Raw genomic sequence first — 21,712 nt, 5'->3', positions numbered from 1 at the left:
GAGTGACGGTCGCCTCTGTTAGCTGATGCGGTGGCTTTCACACACCCATCCCTGTCTCCTTCCTTTGCCCCTGGAAGTTTGAAGGTGCAGGAGGACATTCTTCTCCTTCTCCTCACACCCACCACTGAAATGGCAGTGGGACAGGGCCCTCACTTTGGGGCATCATGTGGAACGCCCAGCAGTGCTGTTCAATGGGGTTAGGGCAGAGTTAAATCTATGTCACATTCTGGAGTAGGCCGGACCAAAATAAGTACTTAATTCAGGAGGCAAAATGAGAGAGGGGCCGGCCCGGTGGCTCAGGGTTTAGAGCTCCGTGCTCCTAACTCCGAAGGCTGCCGGTTCGATTCCCACATGGGCCAGTGGGCTCTCAAACAACCAAAAAAAAAAAATTTAAAAAAAAAAAAAAATGAGAGAAATATAATCAATTATTGACTATCAAGGGATTGATTATCCAGCTGCTTTATTCTCTAGGTTCCCTTTCTGAATTATTCTCTAACTTTACTTTAAAATATTTTCTAATTATAAAATAATACTTATTACAGAAAGTTTTGAAAATCTAGAAAAACAAAAGGAAAAAAATAAATTACTCATACCTGTACTATGATCAAACTACCCAGAGAGAGCTATAATTAATAAAAACATTCATTATATTTTCTTTTTAATCATTTTTCCACATATACCTATTTGTTTGAATAATCATATGTAGGTACGATTATACTGTCATTGTATAAATTTCATTTTAATTGAGAACACAGCATCCCATTAAATGGATATGGTTTAGTTTTATAGAGCCATTTACTTATTTCTACATATTTATATTATCTATATATTTTGTATTATTATAGTGATGATTTGATGAACATATTTACCCAGAAAGCTTTTTACCCTGTTTCAGATTATTTCTTATTAGTACAATTCCTAGATCAAAGGCAGGACTCTTTTTAATGTTGTATATACATATACTGGATACATATACTGGCCTCAGTATTTTCACACCAGGTTGTATGGAATCCTAGCCCTTTGTAGGTGGCAGACAGGACACTGTTTAACTCTAATTACCGTCAGTTGACTTTTCTTAAGTAACTGCACTTCATTAGGTGACAGGTGACACTCAAAGCTAAAACAAAAAATTTCTAAAACAAAAAATTTCTAAAACAAAAAAATTTAAAAAAAATTTTCTTTCTGTGCAGTAAGACTTCTGAAATTCTTGTGTGCTCTTCTCCTTGTTTCCGCAGTTCACTGTGAATGAGCTCTGTCACTAGCCATCCCATCATCACCTAGAGTGTATGAACCCCCTCAATCCATGAACAGTTTGGGGTATAGGTTTATCTATGTGCATTCTTCTGGGGAGAGGTCATTAGGATTTGTCAGATTCTCAAAAGGTGACCCCCCCAAAAAAGCCAAGATCACTACCATAAAAGATGATATCATATCCTTAAATGTATAATTGGATATTTTATAACAGCTGACAAATACCAAATGTTTACGAATACAAAATGTAAGTTCCTTGGGCCAAATCAATGAAGGTCGTTTTTCCTTGAGTTGTCATCATGGGAAACAAGCCCAGATGCAGCTCCTGTCCTCCTCGCCTCCCTCCCTGCCAGGGTTCAAAGAGCAACCATTTATAAATTGAAGTTACCATAGCAACACAATCTGTGCAGGGTGTCATGAAAAAATGGAGAAATAAACCAAGTTATTTCATAAGCTGAAAAATAAGTTACAGTTCTGGAGACTGACACGGGGAAGGGGGGTGTCGCAGAGACAAGTGTCCAGCTCCCCTCCCTGTGCCATGGCACTGTTCTAGGAATTTTGTTTGCTTTGATGGCAGCAGACTGTTCCCCATTATTTGAACAGAATTGAAACAGTATTCATGGTGGTAATTTGAGAAGTAATTACTATGGAAATTGCCTTCCAGTCCCTTTTCCACCTTCATTTTTCAAGGAAGTTCCAAATACCAGTTTCAGACTTTTAACACAAGAGCCCCGCATAGGCTCGCTGAGAACAGAACTGTGTGTTCTCCAGAGATCAAATCAGCTCTGTACAGTGGTGCTGCTAGGGAAACAGAAGGAGGGGACTGTAACCTCCCTGAGGCATCGTGCTGGGTGGACAGCCGAGGGCCTGGGAGTTGGATGGGTGGGGGTTCAGACCCACAGCCCCAATCTATGGATCTCGTGGCCTTCAGCCAGTTCCTTCCTCTCTAAGCCTTCATGTCTTGGTGTAAAATAGGATTCCTTCCTCCTGGGGTTCTCAGGAAGACCACATGGCACAGTCTGGTTCACAGTCGATATTTAATGCAAGTTCTCTTTGTGCCTTTGTTTACCCTTTTTCATAATATTTGGCACAGGATGCATATTGCGAAGCCCCCTGAAACGGCAAAAGCACATGACACGGTAAGCAGTGGTGCAGACCGCACTCTAGGATGGACGTGAACTGGGTGTTTGCTCCTTCAGGTCATGATGCAGATCCAGAGCCACCCCGTCCCCGTGATTGCCATGGTGAATGGCCTGGCTACCGCGGCCGGGTGTCAGCTGGTTGCCAGCTGTGACATTGCTGTGGCCAGTGACAAGTCCTCGTTTGCCACTCCGGGCGTGAACATCGGGCTCTTCTGCTCTACCCCTGGGGTGGCCTTGGGGAGAGCGGTACCCAGAAAGGTAATTACCCCCCTCGGCCCCCGTCTGGTTGTAACCCTCCATTGCTTGTGAGGTCCGTTCCAGAATTCGCTTGTTAAAGTGCCGTGTGAACCAGGACATTCTGCCCAAAGCATGGCTGGCTGACAGGCCGCAGAGTCCTAAAGTCTCATGCTGGGGAGGGAACAGGCAGCTTCCCACAGTGCACTTCACGTTGTCATCACGCGTTTCCCTCTTGCCTGCCTCTCAGTGGTGGCCAGTTAGGGTTTTGGATTTGTTTGCTTTGTTTTCATAAAGGCACACTCTTTTTTTGTAATCTTACTTGAAATGCTGTTGAGACTCAGTTTTGTTGCACTGAACGCTTGCCCATGAGATACAGTAGCACGGTGACACATGCCAGTATGAAAAGGCTAGGATACGAGTGTCACTGGCTTATCATTTGCCAACAGTCTGTCTTGTTCCAGAAAGGACTGAAAGTACTTTCAGCTGATCGACTGAGTACGTCAGCTGTGTGACGGTTGTATTTCAGGAGCATGAACATCCTGTGCCTGGTGTGTTGTCTGCCCACAAGGAGCCACATTATAAACGCGGTTTTGTCATTACTAACCACAGTGAAGTCATTTTCTTCACAGAGCTGTCTTCTTTCCTAATGTCATAAAATAATATTTACTGCACATCTCTTAAGTAAAAATCAGTGGTTTCCTTGTTTTAGACAAAATACTTCCTCATTCCCACTTGGAAATCTGCTTTAAAAAAATGTGGGGGGCTGGCGGAGTCATATGCCACCATGGCAAGCAGGGAACTAAACTGCTTTCTAGAATACCATAGACATTTTAGCATCAACTATGAAAATTAGCAGTTGCTCATGTGCCCGAGGCACCAAAGAAATGAGACCCAAGGGAAATCGAGCCCCAGGACCAAGGTATTTGGGGAAGCACTCCTTTCTTTCATGGTGCTTCCTCATTAGTTTTTACAGAGGTGTGTGTTTTTGAGGACATTCTGAAGACAGATACCTGCAAACACACATGTAGGAAAACTGTCTGAACGTGGGCTCCACACTGCAAAAGGTAACCTGTCAAAACACTCAGCTTGCTACAATGTCCTCAGACCCGATGTGTTGATCCTGTCAGGATACACATTTCCTTTAAATATGTATATATATTAATTCAATAAATATTTCTTAAGCCCCTACTTTGTACCAGTACATTAAATTAAAATGCATTATGAACATTGCCAGAGCTTATTAATAAACTGCCTTATGATTGTGCAAATCAAATCATGAGGCCTTTTGCTTAGTGAAAGGTGGTTGTCTGGTTAGCCTACCTGCCACTGCTTATCTTTAACCTCTGACATTCTAGAAGGTTCCACGTTAAGGCATTTGAAACCTTAATCATGATTGCTGTATTGTCCAGATAAGAATCCATTCTTTCTTAAAACATACAAACTTAAAATCAAGGCCTATAATTGAATGCTAGAAACTTAAACATCATATTTGTCAATTTTTGAATTTGTTTTTGGGAAAAAAGGGGGGGGGCAATGTGCAAGAACATTACTGCCTAAGAAGCCCAATTCTCAGAACCAGTTGTGTAATTTTCTAGTGTGAGAGATTGAGGGCCAAGGACATCGTAAGAACCAAAGTAACTCTTTCCGCCCACAGACAGTTGTGCAATGGCCAGGCCCACTCTGGAGACTGGTGGAGAGCCTCCGCTGTTGTCCCACTCAGGTCCCCAATCTGTGCTCCTGTCCTGAATCGCTCAAGTTGTAGCTTTCTTGTTTTGAAGTCTTCAGAGTTTTTCCCTAGTCAGCGGAGAAAGTGGTCCCGAGGTGTAACAGATGTTCTTGTGCACGGGGCTCATTAACTTGGGCTACTTGGAAGCGTGAAGCAGAAGTATGATTTGAGGTCGATACTAATGAGCTGGAATCGCAGTACTGGTAACGGGATTTTAGTGGGAGGGAAAGTCTGTCGGACCTTAAGGCCTTTGCCTGATTTCTGGACTACGTATCTCACCTGGGTGGCCCCCTTTAGGAGGAAAACTAGGCATTCACAATATAAACTGGAAGAAAATAAACCTGCCTGTGGTCATTGCTTGACTGCAGCCACACGACACACTCAAACACAGGCCCGCCGCCTGTGTGGGTGGTGGGCACACGTCCCCGTGCACAACCACAGGGAAGCAAGCAGGTGCTTTGCACACTGGCGGTGTGGGGAAGCGCAGCCCTTTCCCGTGGGCTAAGGCCCCATGTGAGGGTCACCAGTGCCCTCTGCTGGTCACCACAGGAACTGCTCAGCTGTTGTCTGCTTGGGAGCAAAACGATAGCGTGCAGCCCTTGTGTTCAAGCCAGAGTGGGCCTGGGCATGAATAATTTCCCAGGTTTGTAAATGTGTCTCGCCTCTGGCATGAGTTAACTAGTGCATCTTCACTGCTCCATATAAGCGACCTGCCTGGTGCAGCTGCTCCCGTCCCCACCAGAGCTGGCCTTGCTCAGACGTGGAGCCAGTGCCTCAGGTGGTTGGCACGCGAGAGCGCGCAGGAAGGGTCCCAACTCCTTGTCCCAAAGCAGTCGTTTCTCTGCGGTCGGAACGCTCGCTTCCACCTCCTTACCCAGGGTACCTGTATCTGTAGAACCTGATTTCCTCACCGGCTCATTAGAGCTGGAAGTGACGCTGGAAAGCGTGCTACCGCATTGCTGCTGGTTGGCGCGCAGGCCCCCGCAGAGCCTGCACCCACGCGGGGCGCGGCGCCCCAGGCGGCGGCATCAGGGCCTGCGCTCTATCAGTGGCTTCCGTGGCCGTCAGACGGGAGACCCGCGGCCCTGGCGCCTTTGAGGACACGTAGCTCAACACCCCGACTTTCAGGAGGGCCTGGAGGTGCGGGACTTACCTCAGGTCTCCCAGTCAATTCTGTCGGCCCTGGGATCCGCAGCTGGTGAGCCCCGCCGCACACAGCCCCTGATGACACCGCCACCGCCAGCTGGCGCTCGTCCTAAGTGTGACTGCAGCAGACCCGGACGACCCCTCTGCTTTAAATGGTCACCCCCTTCAGGGGCCATGGTTCCTAAAACACAGCATTAGAGATTCATCCAAATTCCCAGCAGGACAGGCATGTGAAGGACGGTCACAGCGCTTACTAGGTGCTCGCTGAGCCCAGCTCTGCAGGAGGAGCTGCTCCTCTTCACAGCCGTGCAGGACGATGCTGGGCCTGTTCCCGGCCTTCCGATGAGAAACACACTCAGAGGGTTAAGTCGTCTTGTAGTTAGAGGAAGTGAGCTCAGGGGCATTCTCCACTCCACACCCACGTCCAACTGCTTCCGCAGTGAGCCTTGGCCCCCAGTCCTTGTTGTTGCTTTTAATGCAAATATCCCGGGAGAAGGAAGTGTCCAATCACCAACTTGTTAGGGGGACCCAAGAAGTGTCCCCTAAAAGGGGACAAGGGTTGTTAAGGAAAAAGCAGGCATTTTCTTCTCTCTCATCTGAAGTTTGGGGACCCACTACATAGAAACGGAAACAGGAAGTGAAGAAGGTGCTGACGATGCATTGTACACGCAGCCTTTCTCCTCAGGGACGCCACTCTGTTACCCAGTCTGTCTGGGTGAGTCCCCGAAACTCAACGTGGTGCTAAACAGCAGTGCCCACTAGGCAGGCGGGGAAACAGGCCCAGAGAGGGGCGTAGACGAGGCGCGGTGACTTAGGGAGCTCCAGCCCCGACCCTGCGCCAGTCAGACTTCTTTCGTGAGCAGCTTTAATCGCACTGAGACCTTCTTGGTCGTCGGGACTCGCGGGAGAGGCGCCAGGCTGGAGGAAGCACCACCTACTCTCCTGACTTAAACCACCACCTAAATCGGTGGTTCTACCCGGGAGCAATACTGGCCCCCAGAGACATTTGGCAACGACTGCAGCCACTTGGGATGGTCACAAGTTGGAGGGGGCACCACTACCACCCCGTGGACAGAGGCCAGGGAGGCTGCTGACCATGCCGTGCACAGGGCAAATCACACAACACGTGAGCTGGTCCAGTCAGTGGCCCCGAGACTGAGCAGCTATGCTCTAAATGGTAAGGACTGCAAATTTACATCTTCAGCTCGTCTCCCACTGCACAACAAACCACCCACAACTTAGGGGCTCAAGACAACAACAGCGATTTTTTTAGCTCACGAGTCTGCGATTTGGTCAGGGCTCTGGTTGGAAAGCTTATTGTGCTCCACATGTCTGTGGCCTCAGCTGGGAAGACTTGAAGATGGGGGGTGACAGCTAGGGGCTGTCACCTGAGGGCTCTGCACTCACGTGTCTGGCTGCTGAGCCTGCCTCTCAGGGGGGACCTCAGCTGGGACACAGCACAGCCCCTCCGTGTGGCTTGGGCTTGTCAGGCTGAGCTCCAAGGGACAGAGCCAGATGGAAGCAGTGTCGCCTCTGACCGAGCCTCCAAAGAACTATAGTGTCGCTTCTGCTCTACTGTCTGCCTTCATCCAGTTATTCACTAAATCGCTCATCGATAAGTATTTAGTAGGCACCTGCTATGTGCAAGGTACTCTTCTGGTGCTGGAGAGAGACATGAACAGAACGATAACAAATAAAGTCGAGCTTACATGCCAGCAAAGGCGATAACACAATAAACAAGCAAATGTGTAAAACATAGCCTGTTAAATGATGAAAGGGCAAAGGATAAAAATACAGCCAGAAAGGGGGAGAGTGCTGAGGGTTGATGTGTGATTGGAATAGGGTGGTCATGGAGGGCCTCGCTGAGGAGGTGACATGTGAGCAGAGCCCTGAGGACACGTGGGGACAGAGCATTGCAGGCCGAGGGAACAGCCAAGTACAAGGACTGAGGTGACAGCGTGGTGGCATGTTCAGAGCAGCAAAGATGCCAGCGGGGCTGCAGGAGAGGAAACCAGGGGGCAGGGAGAGGAGAGGTATGTCTGCCCGCTGTTTCCTGTGCATCTGGACACCCTCTTCTTAATCGTACATTTGCGTTTCAGAAGCTGGGCTGTGTAGACTTACAGAGTCGAGGCACAATACGTGCAGGCCATAGAATAGAAGAGACTGTAGAGTGAGGATGGGGTGCTCCCCCTTTCTGCAGGCCTCCGAAATTGGGGGAGAGGGCTGCAGAGGGAAAGAGGGCATCCGTCCGCTTCTTGTAGGTTACAATCCACCAGGCCCTGTCTGTTCCTAGAAGGCATTCTCTTTCACTGCCCCTCCCACCCCCTCTCTCTGGGACACGGAGCCTGCTCTCTCACATCAGACCCAGCTGGTGGCTTCTCTGAACACTTCCCTCCTCTGGGAAGCAGCCACTGCTTTGGTTTGTGGGAGGCGCTGGGCGTTTTCGGTTTCCTCCCATCAGATGTGGCCGCTGTCCTGTGCTTGGCCCTTGAAAGAGGCAGCTCGAATCTCCTGTCTCGGCAGGGCTGGGAGCTCAGCTCTGGAGAAGGAGCGTGAGGACACGAACAGTCCCCCCCCCCTTGCTCCTGGAGAGATCCCATCTGTTCCTGGCAGGAGTACGGGTATTGGAGACGGTAGAGGTGATGGATGACGCGTTATTTGAGGAAGCAGATAACTGGGCCGGGGTTGTAGAGAAGTGGGGATGCCGACTGTCTGAGCAGAGTGAAAGGAGAGGGTGGGACTTCAGAGGCAGTGGCTCAGAAGGGGAGTGCCTTAACAATCGCCCATGTTTCCGCCCCCAGGTCGCCTTAGAAATGCTTTTTACTGGGGAGCCCATCACTGCGCAGAAGGCCTTGCTCCACGGGCTGCTCAGCAGAGTAGTACCGGAGGAGCAGCTGGAGGAAGAGACCATGAGAATCGCAACAAAGATCTCCTCCTTGAGCCGGCCTGTGGTGTCTCTGGGCAAAGCTGCCTTCTACAAGCAACTGCCCCAGGACCTTAGAACAGCCTACCACCTCACCTGCCAGACCATGGTGGACAACGTGGCTTTGCGGGATGGGCAGGAGGGAATCAAGGCCTTCATTCAAAAGAGAAAACCCATCTGGTCACACTGAGCCGGCCTTCTCAGAGGGATGGAGGGCGAGTGAGCCCAGTGGGTAGCTCTCAGGACCGCCCCCCACTCCCTGCTGTCTGACCCCCAACCACCACTGCTGCCTTGTGATGATAACAGGAGACAGTCTGCTTCTGTAACATTAGGATTGGTTTCACTGTCTGGGGTCTGTATTAACGGCCATGAGTCCGTGGGGAAAGGATGAAACGGAGACTCACAGGAAATACTAATTTGAAGGTCGTGAGCACCTTCGCGGGGCCAGCTACGATAGAAAGCCTGGCATTTGATATACTCTTTCACGGGACCTTCAGTGAAGGATCACCCTGACATGGGAGAAGGTGACGATAAACTGAGGTGTGAAAGAAGGATGCCGCCTGCCTCTGTTCTCAGAAATGGCCCCCAAGGTGGAGGTCGTGCTGTTTCCCCAAGACACGAAGAGCATTTCAAATCTCCACAAGATATTCTCCACACTGAATATCTTCTTGGTTCTGCTGAGAAATAACCATGCCTACGGCTTTAGAATCATCTTTTGTCATTTTAAAAGATTAAATGTTTAAAGATACTGGTAATTTTATCTTCCCAACCAGCTGTCTGGAAAAGAAAACTCAGCTAACTTTTTCTTTCTTTGCCTGTGCTGATAGACGTATGGTAGGTGCCTGACTGGCAGCTTTTCCTTGCCAGTTTAGAAAGTTGAAAAAGCGTGTTTTCCTGGAAAGGAGGAGCTTGTTCTAAGAGTGCTCCTTCTGGGCTCAAAGGTCATTAGAGCTCCTGTCGACTGGCGCCTGGCATGTGCTGTGCACCTCCTTCGTCCTCAGCGAAGCCAGTGGAGCAGGTCCTATAGCGATGTCCACCTTCCACTTGCTCCAAACAGCAGGGAGTGGGGCGAGTGGGGTTCCAAACGCCATCTGCCTGGTAAAGCCACAGACGCTCTTTCTCCTGGCCACAGCACCGTGAGGAGAGCCTGGGCTGGTGTGGGGCCAGCTTGAAGAAATGACTTTTCCGCTCCATGTTCGCATTCCACACAAAATAATGGGCCAGGTACTCCTTGCTACCGAGACGAGCGTTGCCAGTGTGCAGGGGACTCTGGATTTGATGACCAGCAGACTGCTAATGGAAGCTAATACGGAGCTGGCTGCAGCTCCAACCTAGATCATGAAAGATGGGCTGTCGTGGTCTGAGCAAAACAGTGCTGTCCGTGGGGCCCCCACTGCACCTTCTGTCCAGGTGGCCCGCGGTGGCAGCCACTGTTTGGCAGTTGTCAGGGCACACAGTGCAGAGAGGGTGTTATAAACTCTCTGGGCCTTGGAGAAAGTAACAAAAGCATCTCACAGTTTGGCAAATAAAAAGCAAAAGTTAACTCTGCAGTGTCTGTGTGAGCGGCACGACACCACCTCCTCAGGCCTCTGGGCTGCCTTCCCAGCCTGTGAGCTGACGTGCCCTCAGGGATTAGCTATAAATCTTCATAGTGGCCTGTGCAGAAAATAACCCAGAAGGAAAGTCTGCTACCCACCCTCCGATGTCACATAATTCATCCCAAGGCAAATATAAATTTGGGGTTAATTTGTATCTCTGCTTTCTTCCACTGGGACATTGAATGAACATTTTCTAATAACCACATGTGATGAGTGCCTCTGGAAAGTCTGCTGTGTTTGTCTTTCCCTCTCTACCATTTACTTCTCGGGGAGCTTTGCCGAGCTCAGCCCAGCAGTGCAGGGGCTAGAAACTCAGTGAAAAGGGTGCTCACTCCTGCTCACCTGGGTGAAAGACCCATTCTGATGGCAAATGGAGTGAATGCCTGATTAACTTTACACCAGTGAATTTGGGGGGGTTGCAAGGCGAGCACATGGTGATTTAATGAGCCTAGCTCCTGCCAGGCAGCCCTATGCAGTGCTCTCCCTGCCCCCCGTATCTAGGAGGCTTAGAGAAGCTAAGGCATTTGCCACGCGGGTTTGGACCTGTATGATTCTGAAGCCTGTGCTCCTGGCTACCATACTGTACACCTCCCAACATACCGACAAGATGGCGTTCCAGTCTGGACAGACAGACGACAATCAGAAATGGCATAGCCAGGGCATCATGGTTTTGCTTACCAAAGAGGATTCAAGAAACACACGTGTTTGAACACGAAGAATATGGAGTTCCGGTCCCAGGTTTGCCATCACCTGTCTGTGTCACGTGTGCAGGTGACGTAACTCTGTCGGTGCTGTTTCCAAGTCATCAAAATGATGCCACTGGACACTCTGTCCTCTAACATTCGTGAGCCTACAATGCTGGGATCGGGAAACATGCTGTGAAACTTGAAACAGGAAGCTTTTGTTCACAGAAAATGCTCTTTTACAATTGGACAAAATGGGTATTTACCCTGAGAAGTGGTAAACAGTACATTGAAAACATCTGATTACAGCTAAGAATGAGAAACCCATCACAGGGCTTTTCAGGCCACACCAGGACCCTGTGAAGACGGCATGGCTGAGACCCCACACCAGACAGGTCTCTGTCAGAATTGGCAGTTACCCTTCCTTTTGTCAAGGTGCATTACCCCTTTCCTCTCTCCTTCCTCTGAAAACCCACTGGACTAAGAGCAGCATTTCCAAAGTGTGGCCCCTGGATGACGGGCCATGGACTTTCCCAATGCAGATTCCCGGCTGCCTCACCAAACCTGCTGAATCTCCAATTCTGAGTCGGGGGTGCAAAAATATGCATTTTAAAGAAGATTTCCAAGTAATTCTGCTGCATGCTAAAATATGTGAGCTCCTACGTGAGGGTGGCAGTGACAGATTTGTCTCCAGCAGTAGCTGTATTTAAACATTGAGGCAATACGGCCTCTGTGATGAAATTGTGGGCAATCACTGTTGGCTTGGAGAAGAACGTGAGGAGACCCGAGCACCTTCAGAAACCTCTTAAAATCTGCCACTTGGGCAGGGTTGGGGGCTTCATCAGTCCTCGGTGCTCATGCCTTTGGAAGCCCCACCTTATATCACATTAAACATCAGAATATTCCCATATTCCACACGAAATATAATTCTTCTCTTTAGGGAAGGGAGTTGAATGATTTGCTTTTTAAAATTGTCTATAAATATTTGATTAATTAACAATGATTGTTTCTTGGCAATTGTCAAGTAGGCAAGAGTTAAATTCAACATCACTGAAGTTGATGCGTTACAGTTAATAAAATATTAAATTTCAGTCTTGCAAGGTTTTTCTTTCATACTTTGGAGCTCAGAGCTTCTTTTTCAGGCCCTACACAGAGGCCCAGGAAAAGCAGCAGGCCACCCATGCTGTGCCTACAGTGTCCCCAGGATGGCCGGTCTAGCCCACGGTGGCCCCCAGGTAGGGGAGGTGGCTGTCCCACAGGGAAATAGGGAAGAGGGTAACTCAGGCGTTAGGAGGTGTGCATACCCAGCGTTCCATCACCTTAGTGATCTTATATTGTTATTTCCTTCGGATCTCCCTCTGCCTCGCAGGAATGTTCAAGCACAAACCCTCAAAACAATTGGCAAGTATGTTTTCACACATTTAAGAAAACTTTCCATTTTATGTTGTATGTTTTCAATATTTACCTTCCCAAATTCTGTAACTGAGGTGGCATTTCTAGGAATTTAGCAAAAGAATACAAAGTATTGGTCAACAAGGAGTGTGATCTAGAGCTTATCAGTGCTTCGATCTGTGTGGTGACTGCTCCTGCCAGGCACCATCTTAAGCATCTTGCACGTAGTAATACTTTACTCTTCACAAGAGCTCTAAGAGAAAGGCTTTGTTAACCCCCTTGCACGGATGAGAAATGAAAACGCAAGATATTAAATGACTTGCCCGTCATCACACAGCTAGTAAGGAGCACATTTTGGTCAGTTATGAAACTTCCTAAAGCTGAGTTAGGAAACGTGGTCTGAGAATTGCAAAGACCCCTGGGTATCATGCAGCCTGTTTGGAGAGCGGCTCAGAAGGCCCGGTGGCCCCGCTCTGGGGCAGGGCGTGTGATGCCTGCCGAGGCGTCCTGCACCCTCTGCGCTGCTCGGAGGTGAGTGACGGCCACAGTGCGTCGCTTTGCAGATACCGCTATTGTGCAGAAGCCCATTAAATTACTGTTCTTAATGCACAGTCTTGTGTGGCATGCTGGCTGCCCCCAAAAACGTGTGCATCCCGGCAGGGCCACACCCACCCTCATCCACTTCTGTGGCGTTTTGTTTTCTAACTCTCAGAGTCTCGACCCTGACCAGCAGAGCAGACTTGTTAGGCCCAGTTCCATGTGGCCACGGCACACTTCCCCGTGCAGGATGCAATACAGACAGGTTTTTAAAAATTCTTAGGCCATATTTTCTAAACCAGTTCTGGAAAGTTAAATAGCTGAGCAGAACATGAATTACCTCAGTGTTTTCATTGTAGGTCCAGGGAAGCTGTAAGCATCTCTTTGTAAATGGAAGTCAAGATTTGGGATGAAATCAGACCCGGTGTTCTGTGAAGCCTGTTTGCTTTCTTTAAAGCATAGCTGAAGCATGTTCTGGTCTCCAAATGCATACACTGCTGGAGATAAAACGATCTTCACATAGAATGATATATGACATACATGGTTGGTTGGCAAGGGATGAAAATATCAATAGATATGCTCTTCAAGGCATCACTGAAGTGGTTAATACGCTTCTTTGAAGCTTAAACCAAAATTGTCTCATTTGTTACTGTGCTAAGCACTAGGGGATGGGTGTTTTTTAAAGTACAAGACAATTCTGACCCTCCAGGAAATTAATCTAGGAGACGAGGTAAGTCATGACCATATTAAAATTCAAATACAAAATAGTTATCAGGAGACAAGAATCAGATAGTTGGGCTGCCTCCGAGCCTACCCCTGAGACAGCTGTGTGACATGGGGCCAGTTGTTTCACCTCTGGGTCTCAGTTTCTTCATGGTTATAATAGGGATGATGACAACACATAGCTCCTGAGTGACTGAAAGGATTAAATTACACATGTGGAGTCACGTTGCTGATGACCCACCCCCCAACCCTTCCCCATGACTCACTTCCATCTCACCTGCAGCTGTGGTGGGCAGGTGACACGGGTAAGAGCTTCCCCGTGTTATGGAATGAATTGTGTTCCCCCCAAATTCCTATGTTGGAGCCCTAGCCCCACTGTGACTATATTTGGAGACAGGGCCCCTAAAGAGGTATAAGGTTATATGAGGTCAAATGGGTCAACTGCAGAGTTTCCTGGCTTTTCTCCTTTGCTACCTGACCTGGGCCCACGTCCTCTCTGTGCTTCCTGGGATCGCTTTCCAAATAAACCACCTTCGTCCAGTCCTTGATTTGGGGTCTGCCTTTGCAGGAACCCTAACTCAATGAAGAGACAGGTCACCCTAGCCACTCAGTGGACATCCCTCCTCTAACAAAAACGTGCCAACAGGATTTCCCAACAGAAGATCTGTTCCTAGGCAGCAAAAGCACTGGTTCCTAAATGAATGTCATAGGCAATACATGTTACAGAACTCGAGGGAAAACCAGTTGTGACTCCCTGCTGAGCCAATGGGATCATCTATATAAAGCTTTGGTTTTTTCAGCTGGGAGGGGTCTTGACTCCGAGTTGACCACAAACTGTGACGAGGTCTACATGACTCAAAAGATAGGGACATCGCCAGTCCTGGTCCAAACAGGACCCTCCCGCCAACAGCTGGAGCAGCCTCCCCCCTGACACACCCTCCATACGCCACCTGGATAAGCCCACCGCCCGTAACTGTTCTGAGCTACCTGGAATTTGATTAGCAACGTTCAGAATGAAGGTAGAGCTGGTGTTGTCCCAAATTCCCCTCTGGAGGCCCTTTGAGAAGGAATTTATGAGCTGCTGTATCTCCAGTCCCTTCCTTGACATTTATTGGCTTTTTGATGAATGTTAGAGCAATTTTTCTGTCAACAGCCTCTCATTAGGGGTTTGCTGATGTTCTTGCCGACCATTATTTTACTCAATATCATGCCTGGTCATTGTGAGGAGAAGAGGTTCCACTCGGAAACTATCCATCATTGCAGCAGCGAAAAGCTCTGATAATCCCACTTAAATGCTGCTGCGCTGACAGCCGCCCTGGGCATGCACAGAGAATTTAGACAAATGGCCAGCCTCTAATGAACAGCTCATCTTTTGGCATCATGCCTCTCCTTTCCTTTAAAGATGCATTTCAAGCTTGATTCTCTCTGTTTCTTTTTAAAATAAATTATGGAGAACTTTGTGAAATCATCACTGGGACTGACTTTTTAGAGACGACAGGTTCTCACCGTGAATGACAAGTCAGCCTTGGAAAGTCTTGAACTAGCTGGTGTTGGAAGAAAGTGCCAGTTTTCTTAACGGACTGTTTTCTTTGCCCCTAGAGTGCACTGTCTTAACCCACGAAAGCCCCTGGAGACGTCTGGAGCTCCTGTCATTCGTCAGCTTCAATGTCAACCTTCATACGCCCTCTCCCACCTTCCCTACACCAGATACTGAGTCTAACCTGGAATGGCATAGTTTTTTAAGGAGTTTTTATTACAAACAACTTCAAATATATGGAAAAGTTGTGAGAATGTGTAATAAAGTATCATGTTCACAGTACCCAGCTTTGATAATCATCAGTGGATAATTCATCAGTTGTCCTGGCCAATCACGTATCACCTGCCCTACCCTCCTCCCCATCCCCCAAACTATTTTGAAGTGAATCCCAGAGTCACCTCATTAGAACAAAAGGCACTGCTGAGATGCAGCTGGTGCTCTTACCACTGAGGAAATTACAGGGTCTCAGGAGACCTGAGCCAGGAGTGGGGGGCAGAGGCCAGTATCTATATTTTCTCTTATTTCACAACTCACTTTGTCACCTTGTATGCCTTTCCTTCCTGTTTCTCTCTCCTATTCCTGCTCCCCGAGGTCACTTCCCAAAATAAACTACCTGCATGCAAGCCTGGGGCTCAGGCTCTGCTTTCTGGAGGAACCCAGGCTAAGATGCCAGCCCTGGAGAGTCACAAAGTCAGTTCCAAAACAGAGCAAAGGGAAGTCCCAGGGTGACAGCTGAGCAGGAGGCTGGAGAGTACGCAACCCAGACAGAAAGAGAATGGAGGCCTCCAGAGGGCCGTGTCCCAGAGATCAGTTGAAATTCAATAAACATAGACTTGACATTGGACATGACTGATCCTGTGGAAAATTGTCCCGAGAGGCTAGAAGGAGGGAATTGGAACGGCACATACCTATTTAGGTTGAATCAAAGGTCATCCCTGCTGACAAAACGGTGGTGGAAAGGGTGCAATGCTGTGCTCCTGGCTGAACGTGCAATTCTGCAGGAAGGACATTTGGTAACCTGAGTCGGCACCCTTAAAAATGGTCATACCCTCTAAAAAGAATCAGAAATTAAGAACAAACTTTATGAAGAAACTGTGAACCGGCGTGTTACTTATATTACCTAGTATTAAACAAACAAAAAACAGAATTACTTTGGGTCCAACACAAGTGTGTAATTCTAGGACTTCTGTTGGAAGGAATATTATGAAGCCACTAAAAGTGATATGCTTTAATGCAACGCGAGATCCCACACTGCCCAAAAAGGACAGTCGTGGAAAACTTGTGAGATCTGCATTAAATCTGTAGTTTGGTTAACAGTACGGCCACTGTTAATTTCTTATTGTGGTGAATACAGTGGTGTAAGATGGCAATATTAGAGGAAGCTACGTGAAGGAGCTATTAACTCTGCAACTCTTCTGTAAATCTAGAATTATTTCAAAGTGAAAAGCTTTTTAGGTGATATGTATTTGTATTAGGGTTCTCCAAAGAACCAGAACAAATAGGGTAGTTGGATGGATGGATGTCTCTAAAAAGAGCTTTATTATAGGGAATTGGCTCACACAATTATGGAGGCTGAGAAGTCCTCAGTCTGCAGTCGGCAAGCTGGAGATGCAGGAAGTCAGTGCTGTCGTTCAAAGGCTGAGAGCCAGAGGGCCATGGTGTCAGCTCCAGTCCAGGGGCAAAGGCCTGGGAACCGGAGCCTGAGGCCGCTCAGTGTTCCACACAGTCAGACGGGAGGCCTCCCTTCCTCCAGCTCTTGTTCTAGTCAGATCCTCCACTGATTGGATGAGGCCCACCCTTACTGGGGAGGGCGAGCCTCTTTACTCAGCTCACCGAGTCAAATGCCATCAGACACACTCCCCAGAAGCAATGCTTCACCAGTCATAGGGGCATCCTGTCACCAGGCAAGTGGATACATAAAATGAACCATCACAACACCCATGTTTGTATGTGTACAGTCCAGTCCTGGAAAGATACACTCCGAATGGATCGTAGTGTTTGTCTCTGGGAAGGACAACTGGGGAGGGGGAAGAGGGTGGGGAGGAGACTTACTTTTGCACCAAATACCCTTCTGTACTGTTCAAGTGGTTTTTTTTTTTCTTTAAGATTTTATTGGGAAAGGGGAACAGGAACAGTGTTCCCTTGAGGAACAGTGTGTATTTCCAGGACTTTTTTTTCCAAGTCAGGTTGTTGTCCTTCCGATCTTAGTTGTGGAAGGTGCCATTTAAGTTGTGGAGGGCGTAGCTCAGCTCCAGGTCCAGTTGCCCTAGTTGCAGGGGGGGCAGCCCACCATCCCTTGCGGGACTCGGGGCATCGAACTGACAACCTTGTGGTTGAGAGCTTGCGCTCCAACCAACTGAGCCATCCGGGAGCTCAGCAGCAGCTCAACTCAAGGTGCTGTGTTCAATCTTAGTTGCAGGGAATACTGCCCACCATCCCTTGCGGGACTCGAGGAATCGTGTTCAACGTTTTAAAACATATACACAGAGTATTACATTCAAACAATTAGAAGTTACAGTCACACAGGGAATGCTCTCTAGGAGGCAGACGCTGACAGGGAATTTCGTGTGTATTCAGGATGTATTTAGGAAGTGCCCTCGGCAAACAGCTGTGGAAGACAAGAAGGGAAGAAGAGCTGGGCAGAGGCAGACGTCCAGCTGCAGCCGACCCCCTGGGGAGCTCCAGCGTCAAAGGGCGGGGCCTTCACACCTGCCTCTGCCAGTCCTCGGATGTGGGCTGTGCTGGAAGGGTGAGAGCCTGGTCTAGGTGGCCCCCTGCAGCTGAGGGATCCCTGAGGGGTGGCAGCCAAAGGCAGCAGCTAGAGCACCAACTCCTCCCCTGGACAGGGAATCTGGATCACACACCCGCATGTTTCTCACAGCACAAAAAATGCCCATAATAACATGGAAAAACGATTATGAAGTGTTTAGAGAAAAAAAAAAGGACACAAAGTTTTATCTATAGTATGTAACAACTGGGCAAAACAAACAACAAAACAATTTTAAAACATCTTTGTTCCTAGAAAAAGGACTGGAAGAAAATATTCCAAAATGTAAATAGTCTTTTTTTTTTTTCTAGAAGTAGGACAACACATAATTTTTCTTCTTCCTTCCTTTTACTTTTTTATACTTTTTCCAAACTTTCTATAGTTTTTAAGTAATCAAAAATTTGAAAAGAACATCCTAGGATCTGCTTCTGTTGTTTCTATCATTATACTTTGATACTGTTTCATGAATTAATTTGTGCTTACAGAGGATGTAATTATCAAATAATGTCTAAACTTTGGGTACTATATAAAAAATGAAATTGATCCTATAAAGCAATATGAACCCTGCCCTTTCAGGCAATCACAAGTTCAAAGAAAAATGTCAGTGGTCCCAGATACTTGCTAAATAAGAATGATCTGGGTCAATTATTTCGTGTTCTGAACACTTAAAGCAGCACTCATAAATCTCTCCAGCAGAGGGCAATGGTAGTTTAGCTCTGGATAGAAATCTTGGCTGCTTCATTAACTTGTTGCCAGCTTACTGCCACTGGAAAGTTACATTTGCTTGTTAGTCCTGAGAAAAAAGTAACTTATTTAGCAGGTTATATAGTAAAGTTAGCTAGATGCCAGTTCATCTGAGGCAGCGGAGAGGAAGAAGCTCATAAATATAGTTGTTTACTTTTTATTTTAATTTTATTAAATTGTAGAGTCAGCTGACCTCATAGTATGCTATTAATAGAAAGATTGCTCCTTGATTGTCTATTCTGGGGGCGGTCATGACAGGAAAGGCTTTACATCAGGGTTTCTCACGCTGGGCACTATGGGCGTTTTGGGCCAGACAACACCTTGCTGTGGGGGCTGTCCTGTGCAGGAGGTTTAGAAGCCTCCACCGCCCCTACCCACCAGATGCCACTGGCACACTCCCACCAAGTTGTGACAACCACAAATGTCTCCAGACATTGACAAACGTCCCCTAGAAGAGGAGGGACAAAGCCACCACCAGCTGAGAACCACTGCCAGAGATAATTATCTGGCCTAGTTAGTGTATCAGTCAAAAATGAGGCAGAAATGAAATTTTAATCCTGTGCTGGGCTGTTAATATTAAAAGGCAGCATTTATGAATTTCTATTCGCAAATGAACAGGCTAATCAGAAATAGTCTCAGAGACATAGACAAAAAACTGGGGGTTGCGAGATGGTAGCAGGGTGGGGATGACGGAGAGGGTGAGGGGATTAGAAGGCACATCAGTAACCACAAGATTGCCATGGGGATACGAAGGACAGTTTGGGGAGTATAATCAGTAATGTAGAGATTTTGTGGGGTGTCAGATGGACACTTGTCTTATTGGGGAGACCACTTCAGGGACGGTGTAGGTGCGGTGTGCACCTGAAGCTGAAGCTGAATAGTGATGGGTGTCGACTGTGGTTTAATACCGTCTTTGCCCAAAAATAAGACTGGGTCTTATATTAGTTTTTGCTCCAAAAGACACATTAGGGCTTATGACAGGGGGTGTCATCCTGAAAAATCACACTAGGGCTTATTTTCTGGTTCGGTCTTATTTTGGGGGAAACACAGTATAGTCACCAGGTGTGGAGTGCAGCACAGGGAATGGGGTCAGTGGAACTGAGGCGACTGAACGATGTCGGAAGAGTGGTAGATTGGGGGCGGGGGCTGTCACTTTGTGACAGGTGTAAACGTCTAACTATTGTATTGTTTTGTACACCTGAAACTAATAATATTTTTTAAAAAGCATTAGTGAATGAAAGGGAAAAAATAAAAACTAACATTTACTGAGCGCTTCCAGGCACTGGGCTAAGAGCTTCCCCCTACCTCAGGGGCAGCCTGCTTGTGTTCTAGACCCAAGCCCACCTCTGAGCAGATTCAGCACCTTCAACTTCCCCAGCTGGATTCAATCCTCGTAAAGCTTTAAAGAGAGACTGAAATATTACTGAACATGTATTGAGGAGACAAAGAAGAGAAGCCTCTTCCTGACACTCCCTTCGACATTTCTGTTCTTGACACCCCAATTTTTTTTACCAGGCCTCTGGGTGGAGGGGCAAACTCTATTATCTTCAGCTCCAGCTCGCCCTCTGACCCGCAGTCAATGTGTTATTTCTCCAGCACACCCCATCCTAAGACGCTTGTCAGAGTCTTCCCCAACCAAACAAGCTTCTTGCTAACGAGGAAGATTTTTCTCCATTTCATTTTTATAGATAAGGATGCTGAGTGACTGTCCCCAAATCTCACAGCTAATAAGTGATAGAAGCAGGACTCAGAGCCCGGAAACTCAGAATGAACCTCTGTCAGGGCACAGAGGTGCAGTGTTGAGGGTGCATGATACTTTTATGAGTTCATGAAAATGTCTTTATGTTCATTGGTTATATACTCAAAAGAATTATATTCTAAAATACAAATTTTTTAATGAAGGAAGCAGTCCACGAAGGCAAATAGGCCTAGAGCCCCCTAAAGTCATCCTGCAGCTCTGATAACTGTGACAATTGTGTTTTTGGTGAGAGTGTAGCTGACACACAACCCCTTGACATGGATCTGGCCTTGATCAAATATAAAGCTAACCTCAATACGGGGGAAACGTAAAAGAACAGGCCTTACCTATTATGGGCTTGGTAGTATCATTTTCATATATTCATTTATTCACTCAACAAACATTTCAAATGGCCTGCTATAAATGAAAATAATAATAATACTTTAAAATACTACTAAACTTTTGGTTTAAACAATACATTAATTCCAAGTTATACAAAATAGAGTATTTTTTTATTCTACACTAAATCCTTGAGTCACCACGATCTCATTAGCTACTTTTCCAACACTGAATCTGGGCGGGGGGGCAGTGTCATGCTCCTTCAACTCATTGTGCTGCACCATCTCTGTGCCAACTAAAGGTAAGGTGACATCCTGGTCTGCTCGGGCTGCCATAACAAATTACCATGGACTGAGTGGCTTAAAGAACAGACAGTTATTTTCTCACAGTTCTGGAGGCTGAAAAGACCAAGATCAAGGTGCCAGCTCGGTCTGGTTCCAGTGAGGACTCTCTCCCTGGCTTACAGAAGGCCACCTTCTCATTATGTCCTCATGTGGCAGAGAGAGAGCTCAGCTCTGGGGTCTCTTCCTATTCTTATAAGGGCACCAGTTCTATTGGATCAAGGCCCCACCGCATGACCTCATTTAACCCCAGCTACCTCCTTAAAAGGCCCCATCTCCAACATAGTCACATGAGGGGACTGGGGCTTCAGCATACGGATTTGGGTGCAACACGTTTAGTCCATAGCAAGTGAGTTGGTCAAACAATTTATAGCTGGTCTGTTTTTAGTATTTGATTGCAAGTCATGTCTAAACAATCAAGGAGGAAGGGTGTCGTTCTTTGAGCATTCTTTCCAAAGCCTCACCTCTTCTCTGCTCTTTTGCTGCAGTTAATGCAGAATATAATGACGTCATACCCTGATAGTAATCTCTTCTCTCATTGCTGGAGTTGCTGATTAATAGGGCTTATTTCTGTTTGGGGTGAGGTGAGATGTTTTGGGTTGGATTTGGTTTCTTGTTTGGGTCTGATTAATTTGGTTTGGTTTTTTTCTTCTTCTTTCTTACTCTGAGAACAAGAAAAGGTAGGATTCCTGCCTAGGAAGTGTGGCAAATTAATTGCCAAGGAAAGAAATTCTATCAGAATTGACTATTACATTCAGCAGCTAACATTTTTCGGTTGTCTCCATGTTTGCTGCTCAGCTGTATTTCTCCTCAGTTGACTCTGATTGAATACATGGAGACATGAATAAGGGAAATAAGTTTGTTTTCTAAAATGTATTTAGTGGGAGC

General features: G+C 47.2%; 1 protein-coding gene across 1 annotated transcript in view; it reads left to right on the top strand.

Annotated features, from left to right (window-relative positions):
* The window catches only part of ECHDC3 (enoyl-CoA hydratase domain containing 3), a 22,266-nt gene extending 7,091 nt beyond the window's left edge, over positions 1–15,175 (top strand). Inside the window, exons 4-5 of the mRNA XM_081054283.1 lie at positions 2,451–2,651; positions 8,304–15,175. Coding sequence (XP_080910409.1) covers positions 2,451–2,651; positions 8,304–8,615 — 513 coding nt within the window. The 3' untranslated portion in view covers positions 8,616–15,175. The remainder of the gene's footprint in view (positions 1–2,450; positions 2,652–8,303) is intronic.
* The last annotated feature ends 6,537 nt before the right edge of the window (positions 15,176–21,712 follow it).

Source organism: Rhinolophus hipposideros (assembly GCF_964194185.1).
Source record: "Rhinolophus hipposideros genome assembly, chromosome: 1".
Taxonomy (NCBI): Eukaryota; Metazoa; Chordata; class Mammalia; order Chiroptera; family Rhinolophidae; genus Rhinolophus; species Rhinolophus hipposideros.
This window is presented reverse-complemented; position numbering and strand designations above follow the sequence as displayed.